Below are 11,808 nucleotides of genomic sequence, written 5' to 3'. Positions count from 1 at the left end.
CGGCGGCGCGGGCCAGTGGCGCGACTGTCGCAGGGTCGTGCTTGGCGGCGCAGCAGCGCCACGTCGCGTCAGGTTCACCTGGTCGTGCAGCCGGCGCGCGTCTCTGCTCTGAGGGCCGCTCGGAGGTTGTTCTGGAGCGTCTGCAGGTTGGCAAGCAGCACGCCTGTCGCTCGGCTGTTTCGCGCGCCCCGCGTCTCGCTCCGTCACGAGCCGGCTATTGCGACCTCAGAACCTTGAGGATGTCTCGCCTGGACCCTTGAATTTTCGGCGTCCGTGCTCGGCGCGGCGAGCTTCTCCATACTGAGCTATGGTCAAGTCTCCCTGCGTCAGCGTGCTGATAGTTGCTGTCATGGTGGACGACTCACGTTCGCGCGTGAACTATTGAAGTTCCTTCTCCAAGTCGCGCGCCGGCGGACTATCTCCCTCTTGTCTAGTTCTCGACGTTCCCCTCTGCCTCTCCCAGCTCTCCCTCTGCCTCTCCCAGCTCTCCCTCTGCCTCTCCCAGCTCTCCCTCTGTAAACTCTTCGTCAGCCGCTCCTTGGCTAGCGCTGTCCTCTGTTTCAACCTCAGCCCGTACTCGTTTAATTGGTACCTCCTCTGTGGCATTAGAAAAATGGATAACTCATTAGTGTTAGTGAGTAATCAGAGTGCAACTGCAAAATTATGACAATTATTCATCCGGCACAATTTGTACATTACCTTAAATAAAAGGGGAGTAAAAATACTAATTGCTTGGTCAGTTTTTATCTATAATAGGGTTGATGACGTTTAATACCAGCGTGTGAGGTTTACCTGAAGCAGCTTCTGTCGCCACAGTCGTATCTGCTATCTCTTGCTCTCTTGGCCGTTTTCCTGCAGTTTGGCCTCTAGAGGGCTCTGTTGCTGACACAGCAGGCTGGTCATGCTGCTGTTGCTGCTGCTGTGGTTGTGACTGCTGTTGCTGCTGCTGGTGGTGATGGTGCTCAGGAATACCCTCTAGTGGAAACTTTGGATGCAAATATCATGTGAAAATCACAAATTTGATCATTACACACCAAGAAATTCTGAAAAGGTTGCTACACAGCTAATGAATTATAGATCGTTTGTAATATGGTACAGTGAAAGTTAAGTCAATGCCACATACAACAGGCACTTCAGCTGGCTGCGCAACCTCCTGGTGTTCGACTGGTGGTGGATGAACCTGCACTATGACCTCCTCCTCCTCCACGTGGGGAGTGATGATAATTGCTGGAATAGCCTGAGCCTGGGTAGGCTGCACGGTTGCCTGCCGAGGTGTTGGGCTTATAGTTGGGGGACCTAGGAAAGGTACGCGTTTATCATTTCAAAGTATTGCATAACTACGATAATACACAAAATAATCCTATTTATGTGTCGCATTTTTTGCAACTCCAAGTGCAATGCCTACAACAAGTTAATAAATAAAATTTTAAGTTTACGTTTGAGTATTTGTAAAATCTCACACTAATGGAGTTATATATAAGTTATGGGAACCGATTATTTTCACAGTCGAGTGGCATGAGCTGTACTTACCAGTTATCTGCTCTTCGTGGAATTCAACAGACGACGGTGTTGGCATCACCGTTGCAGTAGGCGTCTGCTGACTGCTGATTGCCATTGGTCGGATACTGGCAGTGGGCGTGGCTGCCTTGGAGGAGCCCGATGACACAGACGTCACTGCTGCGGCATGCTTTTGGGCAGCAGCTGGCGTCGCGATTGGCTTTATATTAGCAGTTGGAGGTTCTGAGGACGAGCTGAAAATGACGATTCATAAGAGAAAATGCCAAAAGGATCAGGACAAGACGGCGAGTTGGAAACCAACATTGCAAACGTGCATGTACACATTCACTAGGAAACACGAATAGGACGCAAAACCTCGTAAAAAAGAGACTCGAGACAATGACGAGTTTACAGAGCGAACAGTGCCAAGCGAGTCGACGGTTAGGCCACAATTAAAAAAAATCTTTGTTTGCCCTCACCCGACCCAGGCTGAAAAGTTTGGGTAGGTAGGTCACCTTTTTTTTAGAGCGAGGGTCTTTTTACAAATTCAGCATGGTGTCTACATGCTCGGGTGTGCTTGTGTGGAGATACCTTTTATGTTGAATGTTTGTTTTGCTTGGTACATATAATGTATTGCCTACAGATTTATATAATGTACAATGATACAATTTGTTAAAAAAAAAAAAAAGATGAATGCAATTTTTTTTTTAAACGGTCCCTTTTTGGCGGGTCGGTCGGGTGAGGGCAAACACATGGTATTTTTATTATGACCCTACCTGGTCCTATCGTTGGTGCTGGTGCTCGCCGACGGCTTGCTGCTCTGCTGCTGCTTCTGCCGCGTCTCCAGCCGCCTGTTCAGCTGCTCTACATTAGCGCCGAGTTGCAGCGCCTCCTGGCGGCTCCTCGCGTTCCGCGCCTCCTGGCCTCGGTCATGGTGTTCCTGCGATCACAGCTTCGGCCAGCCCGATGCCCTCTCGTTCCTACGCCTCTGACGGCCTGGATAGCATTGGAACGTCGTGCCTCCTTTCGGACTGTGCAGACGTGGCGCGCCGAGCAGCTGCCTCAAGGCGTTGTAACGATCTCTTGAGAGCAGAGTTCTGTCGCGATCTCGAGCCGAGATGCTGCAATGGCCGGTCACGATCAGAAGTTCGTGTTCAAAGATGGTAGTTCATGAAACATCACGGTAGCACCATTAAAGCAGTCAGGCAGTCCCATCATAAATTAAAAATCATTTCTGGCCGTCAGAGTTTGACGGCGGGGCTCGAATTACGTCGTTCAATACGGGGGGCAACTGTAATTCCGACGGTATTGTGCGCCTGCGCTCCGGGGGCACTAGCGCGGCGGTGGGGTTAGGGGGCGGCGGCGGACCGGAAGGGGCGTGCGCCGTTGCTCGCGTCGGGTCCGTCGCTAAAGTTTTAAACGATCAAAAGTCCATATCGGTCCTCCCGCACCGCGCGGTCAATATTTATAGCATTCGCCGTTAATAATTATGACCGGAGAATCAAACCGTCGGCACATACGTGCGTGTGAACAGCTCGCCAGGCTCCCTCTCGACTCCCCGCTCCGGTGCGGGCCCCCATCCCCCCTCTACTTCCCCCCTCCCCGCTGCGCGCGCGGGCGCGCGCCGCGTGGCACATCCGGTTCGTGAAGGATCATTCTGAGTGAGGACTGATTGGTGATTTTTGCTCGCGTTCGATTCGTAAAACTGACTAAATAAATGGGAGAACGCGGAATATGTTTCGAGAGGTCGGTCGTTCGCCAACGGGCCCGCATACGTCGGTGCACTGTGGCGACATCCGCGTGCGCGATTGTCATCCGAATGAACTCGTGTGTCCTACAGAGCGACAGTGCTGCGGTCCCCGCGGAAATACGGCATCGTTCGGCGTCACGTGACGTGCACCGCATCGCAGCGCCGATAATCTAATCAATCATGATGATCGCGGTGGCGTCCGGATTATCGACAGTGGCGTCCTGATGTCGAGATATTTGTCGATTGGCCGAGGTCAAGTGCTAAGCTTGCGAGCCCAAGTGCGTATCTTACGGCGACTGATACGTACACATACAATAGTTATCAGTGGAACCTGCGAATGCCACTGCCAAGAACATTCCTGGCCCGTCACTGACAATTCCTGAATTGGGGCGAGGGGGAGGGAATTGTGAGTAACAATTAATGATGAATGATCACGTGTTCAGAAGAACTTTCAAGAAAGATGTAGTAGGGATATGATTTAGAACGGGGGGCCTCGTTTTAAATTTATTTATTACATTATTTATACGGGTTATTGACGTTCGTTATTATTGATGTTCGGTTTTATTTTATGTTTCATTTAACTCCGATGCGACTCTGCACTACCTCTCAGTAGCACTATACCTCATGCTACGCCCGGTGGCTAAAGCACAAGATTACACGATACACGGACCACGACACGCACCGCACGAATGCGTGCACACCGTGTCATGTAACGCGGTGCTAGCGGACAGGCGTCTCGGTTTGATTTTCCTGGAATGCAATTCGCATGTAGTCCGCGCTTCATCGGGTGCTCGAACGATCGGCTTCAAGACCGAACATGTTTTTGAGAAGAAATCCTCTCATCAATTTGTTATGTGTTCCACACTAATCGAGGACTATCGCTTTAACCGGGCACATTTCGTATTTCCGCGACCTGTCGTAAGTCGGGGATCACTGTATCATTAACAGGAGGTGAGTAAGCGTGCGATTTTGCAAATACAGTTACCGTGAGCTTTGCCGAGGGGGCGGGGACAAGAAAGGCAAAAGAGCAGTTGAAACTCCAGAATGGTTAAGAGCATGCTTAGCATTAGTGTAGACATAAGTAAAAATTGTAGGAAGAAGGAAAGACATAACTGTGAATCTCAAAGACATCGGGAATAACTATAAATATATCACTATGATGTAAATCGTACAGGTAAATCGTACAGTAAATCGTAAACATGGTAATCGCATAGTGTACATATGCGGCGTGCCGCTCATAATTTTCCCCCCCCCGCACATATCCTGAGCTTGCAGATTAAAACGCTGCTGACATGGCGAAGCAGAGCCGTAAGAATAGGGGGCGCGCCACTCTGGCAGTCCGCATTACGTCCATAGGCAGTCGACAGACTATCCAGCACCAAGTGGGTGGTTTAAGGCCACCTGCCCTCGTCGGTGCCTCCAAGCCCCCGTGCAGCTGCACTCCGACAATAACCCTTCTTCGACCGAAAATAGTTCTTTTTTGTTTACAGTATTTATTAAGCTATAACAAGTTTACCTATGGTAGGGCCCGTAGATCGCAGATTGTATTAGACCATAGGCATAGATATACGCATAAATCAGGAAAAGACAAGACCAAACGCGCCCGTTGCAGCACGGTCGTAAGTTATTAGTAGCACGTTACTAAGTGTTTGGCCGGCGTTATATTTGTATTGACACTGCGGCCTAAGGGCCTACCTATATAGGAATTGTAATAATAGTGTATTAGGGGCGCGCAATGCCACATATAGAGTATTTGATATGACGGGGCCCATAAGCCACCTATTAGAATGTGTAAATAATACTGAATAGTGTACGATGGGGCCCAAAGGCGCCATATATAAGTATTTGTAAGCAGGGCGGCCCGTAAGGCCACCTATAATAGTATTATAATAGGTCATGAATTATGTATGATGGGCCGACAAGTGCCACATATATAGTATGTGTATGGCGGGGCCTAAGGGCCTACACTATACTAGCTATTATCTCATAATAGAATAGTTTATTGATGGCGGCCCAAGACACATAATAAATATTGTATATGACGGTGGCCTAATGACCCATCTAATATAGTATTGTACTATAGTGGTATGCTGGCGGCCCACAAGGGCCACATATATAGTTGATATGTGTATGAAGGGGGCCTAAGGGCGCTCCTATATATCGTAGTGTGTGCTAAGCCTTGGTGTAGCTATACCGCCTCCAGCAAAGAAAAGTAGGCTGCAGCAGCCTGCAGGACGGTGTATATGCGCCAGCGGGGTACAAGGCCCCCGGGGCTTAGAGGCTCAACACATTGGATGCTGCATAATCTGTCGCCTGCATAACGCAGCAGGTGACCTTACATGCAACGGCCCTTGCTTCTTACTTTCTAAATGATGTCTACTGATAAATATCTAGTCATATAAATCTATGCTAGGATAATCCTCTTTATTTAATGCAGTAATCTTTGCAAATACGATTCTCTCAGGAGAATATTGCACAGCGCGCCGCGCACCTGTTAAACGTGGCAGTTCGCCGTCTGAGGGCATCTAAACAATTATAATTTAGTTTGCTGAGGGAGAGAGGGATGAGAGACTGAGGAAAGGCGGCAGAAAAGATAGGCTGGGCCGCGAAGAAGAAGAAGGAGCACAAGCGACGGGACAGGAGAGGCAAAGGGGAAGGACGCCGAAGCATAAATTAGATTTCTTGTAAGCCGCTACATGCTAGGGCGCTCTCCTATTATAAGCAACCCAGGTCTAACGCTGATCAAAAGTTTATGTGAGGGTATCTTATACTGACGATACCCCCTAACCATTATATAAATGCCATATTCATCACAAAAATGAATCCTCTGGTGAAGTATATTGCGTTGCGCTAACACACTAAGCGTCGGGCCAGATTGCTGTACTGGCTGGTATAGCAGCGGGATCTAACATGATGCAATGTCTTCCTCCTATGTTTTAAAATATGTAAACTGATGAATGGATCATCACAAATCGATGCCGTAGAATAACTCTCTTCATTTTAAAAATGCATAATCTTCTGCAAAATACGATGTACTGCTCGCGGAGATATTCGCGCAATTGCGTCGGCGCATCGTGTTAGGCCGGGCAGGTGCCGTTGTGGAAAACCTTCATAAGATTAGCTGCTGCGGCGAGAGAAATATGGGAGACTGAGGAAGGCGGCAGGGAAGATAGCTGGGACGGTAGACAATGCAAGGAGGGCGAGCAAGGGACAGTGGGAGAACGAGGGGTAGGGCGGCGAGCGCCATATAAAGTAGGTGTGTGTACCTACAGTGTAGGGCGCTCTCCACCAATTAAGAAACACAGGTCACTGATAATAACAGTTTATTAGAGAAATCTATACACGGCGATACGACCCCTAACCAGTTAAATCGAGTAATTCGATATCACAAAATAAGCTCTCTGTGCAGATATTGCACATGTCGCTTAACACAGGCTACGTAGCGAGATTGTTGTACTAGGCTGTATGCGCAGCGGACCTTACATTAAGGTCTTCCTCTTATTCTAAACTGAAATGTCAACTGATGAATATATCATAATAGAATCTATCTAGGATAACCTTCTTATTTTAAATAGCATAATCTTTTCGAAAATAGATTTCTCACGAGATATTGCGCATAGTGCGCGCGGCGACCGTGTTCAGTTACGTGCAGTGCCGTCTGATGCAAACTTATAATCATAAGGCTTTGCGGCGGGAAGGGATGGGAGCTGACTGGAGGGAAGGCGGGCAGGGATAAAGCTTTGGGGCGGTCCGAATATAGAAGGAGCTGAGAACGAGGGACAAGTGTAGGCAAGCGGAAGGACGCCGAGCAATAAAGTAAGTGTTTTGTATCCTACGATTCTAGAGCGCTTCCCCCCTCCTAATTATAAACACAGGTCTAACGATCAAAAGTTTTAATTAGAAAAATCTATGCTGAAGATATCTCCTACTGCCTTTTAAATGCAATTCAGCACAAAAATAACTCCTCTGCGTGAGATATATGCCGTCATGCGCTAAACACTATACCCGCTAGCAGATGTGTACTGTCTGGTATATAAGTACGTAGCAGCGGACGACCTTACATCCAAGGTTTCTCAGTAATTCTAAATGAGTCTACTGATGAATGTTATCGATATAAAATTCTATGCTCAGGATAACTTCACTTATTTAAATGCAAATCTTGCCAAAATACGATTTCTTCATCGGGGAGATATTTCGCAAATGCCAACTGCACCGTGTTAGCGTGCAGTGCCGTCCTAAGGCAAACTTTATAACGTATAGCTTTGCTGCGGGAGAGGATATGCAGAGACTAATGAAGCGCGGAGCAGGAAAATCCTGGGGGCGTAGGAGAGAAGAAAGGAGGCCGCTGGGCGAGGGACAGGAGGCAAGGCACAAGGGGAAGGACGCGAGAGCATAAAATAGCGTGTTTTGTACTCACATGCCAGGGCGCTTCCTAATTAATCAAGCAGAGTCTAGCTGATAAAAGTTTATTAAGGGAAATGCTAGGCGATATAGAGATGTATTCCTAACGCATTTACATGTATATTCATCGAGCGACAAATATAACTCCTCTGGAGTGATATTGGCGCATATGCGCTTATTCCACACTACGTAGCCAGATTGATCTAGTGGCGTGGTATACGCAGCGGAACTGTAACATGTAAGGTCTTCATCTTATTTCTTTAAATGATGTCAACTGAATGAATGGTATCATATAAAGCTAGCTAGGATAACTCCTCTTCGGTATTAAAAGCATAATGCTTATAAACAATAATAAGCTCCTCTGTGAGAATTGGCCCATGGCTTAGACACACTAACGAGCCAGAATTGTGTACTGTGCTTGGTAATGCGGCAGCGCAGGCGACAGATATTGCCACATCACGTTGCTTAGGCCACCTCCGTCCTCCGCCGGTGGCCTCACAGCCCCCGTCAGTCACTCTCCGAGCAATAACCCTTACTCCGACGAAAATAGTTTCTTTTTTACGTATTGTAGTAATGCTAAAACAATTTACCCATTGGTATATGCGATTGTATTACATCAGGCATAATATAATAATAGCATTAAACTAGGAAAAAATCTAGACAAGCGCTTAGTGCAGCCATCTTCGTAAGTTATTAAGTAGCACGTTATAGTGTTGCCGGCGTTAATATTTGTATGACGGCCTAAGCCACCTATAAGGAATTGTAATAATAGTGTATGATGGGGCCGCAAGGGGCGACATATATAGTATTCGTATGACGGGGCGCTAAGGCCACCTATGTAGAATATGTATAATCATAGAATAGTGATGATGGGGCTCGCAAGGCCACATATATAGTAATTGTATGACGGGGCCTATAAGGCGGCAGCATCTATATAGAATTGTATAATAGAATAGTGTATGATGGGAGCCCAAGGCCACAATAAGTATTTTATTGTAGTGACAGGTGGCCTAAAGCGCAACCTATGATATATTGTAATAATAGTGTAAATGATGGGGCCAAGGCCAACATATATACGTATGTTTATGACGGAGCCATAGGGCCACCTATATAGTAATCCAAGGACGTAATAATACAAATACATATACGTCATTAACCTGACCTGATAGATGTAAATAATATGAATAGCGTATGATGGGGGCCCAAAGCCACACATATTAGTATTTATATACGCGTTTAAGGCAACCTAATATAAAATTGTATAATAAGTGTATGATGGAGGCCCAAGGCCACAATATATACGTATTTTGTATGGCCGGGGGCATTTGTATAAAAAATGTATGCTATTGATCAGACGCCGTTATTCAATACTATTCCGTTGGCCCACGTGTAACTATCGCTAATATAACTAGCTTAACAATTTTATCATGCATATTTACACATATTATTACATTATCAACACATTTATTAGTAATGCGTTAGTGGCAAATAAATATTTCCCGAGTCTTCCACGGCCGCGACGTTAGATTACTATATAGATAATCACTGTATATAGAATGTAAACACGCTATTGTTTTTTTTAGCATTAGATTGCGCTTACGTTTTCAAATTTCATTCTACTTGTAAATACTAGGATGTGGTTATTGTATTTTATTCGGACAAGTTTAATCCTAATTGTACTTATCCTATGGTAACTATTATTCCTGCCGTGTTTTCACTAATTATTTGTCATTCACATCCATGTTAATTAAGCTCGTATTGATTTGTAGCAACAATTATGCCTAATTTCTCATAAGAATAGTAAATAAGCAACGGGTTAGTTCGACTCTTACTGCCATAGTCCTGTTAGTTTTACTTAATGTACCCAGAATCGCGTGTAATCATTCCACTAAGCTACTTAATCTTCTTCTCATCCCTAATCGTCAAAGCGGTGTTATGCTAATGCATCCGTATTCAGTATAATCAAGAGCGGAGTAATACTAGAGGTACAGACGGAAAAACGGGAAATAGTGCTATTATCACCGACCTACATTGTTCAGGACATTGTCTACTTGCCTGCGAGTCTAGAATCAATTCATGGATTGCATAAGCAGGAATGCTTGCTCTCTAAAACAAGACCAACCGCTTGTCAAATACGAATACTCCTAGGCGGAGATATCGGCTCCTAAATCGCTCCCTCCCACATGCAAACCGCCACCGTCCGAATCCACTTCCTCGTCGTGGCGACATCTACTACACGCGCGGGTGTGGAAAGCGTGCGGTCGTAGTTCGGTTTTTTCCGCGATAAATTTATGAATGGACGGTGCTTCGGTTAATCAATATAGTGACATTCGGGCATTCGGCCTATGCCCTTATCTCCATTAATCTTTCCTAGCACGGCTACGGAACGCCCGTATGATGGAGCCGGCCTCCAGTCAAGTTTTTACAAACGCAGCTGCAGTTACAAGGTGTAGTAACAGTACAAATTGGGCATCATGACATCTATTAGCAAGCGCTCCAAGTGTGACGGAAACCCGATAGCGGTCCAAAATGCTGGTACCGCGCGTGTAGGACTGGTGGCAGAAGTGATCGAGGTGGCGTTGGCATGTGGGAGGGGAGGTGTAGGAGGCCGATATCTCCGCCTAGAGTATCGTATTGACATAGCGTTGTCTTGTTTAGAGAAGCAAAGAATTCGGCTTAACTGCAATACCATCAGAACTTATTCTAGACTCCGCAGGCAAAGTAGAACAGTAGTCGTGAAATAGCACTATTTTCCAGTTTTCCGTTGCGTACAACTCTAGGTATTCATCCGCTCTTGATATAATGTTACGTAATTCTAGGATGAATGTCAGAAATTTCCATTGAAATACATCTGAAAATACCTACTTTCATAGGGCTGGGGAGCTGTCATCTTAAACCAAGAGTGGGGGTCAATGGAAAAAAGACATTTAAACACTTCATTGAAGCTTGAACTTCCCCTACCACCTCAGCATGAGATCTGCAGCCAGATATTATTACGTTTCAAAGGGCAAGTTAAAAAAACCCTATGGAAAAGGTTAAGACAGGAAGACAGTGACTTCATATTTGTATCTATCTCGTATAATGAATAGATTTAAAAGTATAGGGTGACATGATCTCATCAGCTGTTATTATCAGTGTATTTATACTTGGATAGAGTATTATATTATATATAATATATTACACATAATAAATATGAGTGTTGGGGTGTATGTATGTAGCAATATATATATAGATATGTACATACATGAGTGTCGAAAGATGGTAAAGTGTACCCTTAATCACTTTGCACTCCAGGCTATACTGAAGTTTTTCTTGTAATCTATTTTTGGTTTTCCTTCCTGTATGTAAAATGCACTGCTTTGTAGCTGTATCACTGCAAAATACTATTTTATACTGCCTAACACTATGCGTTTTCTTTCATACGTTTATATCTATACAAATGTAGTGTGTGACGAAAATATGTTATTTGTAATGTCGATATAAATGCGTGTACCGAACGCGAGTGTCGAAATGCTGTGCTACAAGGTACTATCACTTGTACAAATTTGATGAGTTTTTTTCGTGCTATTTGTTTTCTTGCGTGTTTTGCTGGGCACTGCTTTGTAGCCTGTAATTCACTCAGGAAACATTCAATTTCTACCGCTAAAGCATTTACCGTATCAGTTTTATCGCTGTACAGAATATGCATGAAGTTTTTTTCTCAGTTATATTGTTTCTTGCATGTCTGCTCTGTTTGTATTGGTATCACTCAGAAAGCTTCTATTTTTCTTTTTTTCTTTTAAGCTGCCAACCACTTACCTTAGCAACACTTTTACTTGTGATATTAATATGACCTGAAGTTTTTTTGTTTTTTTGCTATCATATTGTTTCTTTTATGCGGCTGTATTTCAAATGTTTTGTACTTGTAACAATGTATCACTAAGAAATTTTGGATCGTGGTATAGCTATTTGCTATATGTTTATAGTATAAGTACCGGTATTACAATGTTATGTTGGACCACCAATGGACATAAGTGTGTAGCCACGCTTTTTTGTGTTTTCATCCCCTCGATAATTTTCTAGCATGCATTTGTTGTTTATTTATGCTGTTATGCAATGTTAATTGTATGCTTTAGTACATTATCGAAATAAATAAATCAAAAATAAATAAATAATCCGTC

General features: G+C 44.9%; 1 protein-coding gene across 1 annotated transcript in view; it reads right to left on the bottom strand.

Annotated features, from left to right (window-relative positions):
• Positions 1–430: 430 nt before the first annotated feature.
• The window catches only part of LOC106807296 (nucleoprotein TPR-like), a 33,003-nt gene continuing 21,625 nt past the window's right edge, over positions 431–11,808 (bottom strand). The window contains exons 4-7 of the mRNA XM_014809606.1: positions 1,531–1,751; positions 1,124–1,296; positions 793–985; positions 431–597 (exon numbers count right to left, since the gene is read on the bottom strand). Coding sequence (XP_014665092.1) covers positions 431–597; positions 793–985; positions 1,124–1,296; positions 1,531–1,751 — 754 coding nt within the window. The remainder of the gene's footprint in view (positions 598–792; positions 986–1,123; positions 1,297–1,530; positions 1,752–11,808) is intronic.

Source organism: Priapulus caudatus, unplaced genomic scaffold, assembly GCF_000485595.1.
Source record: "Priapulus caudatus unplaced genomic scaffold, Priapulus_caudatus-5.0.1 Scaffold11, whole genome shotgun sequence".
Lineage (NCBI taxonomy): Eukaryota > Metazoa > Priapulida > Priapulimorpha > Priapulimorphida > Priapulidae > Priapulus > Priapulus caudatus.
This window is presented reverse-complemented; position numbering and strand designations above follow the sequence as displayed.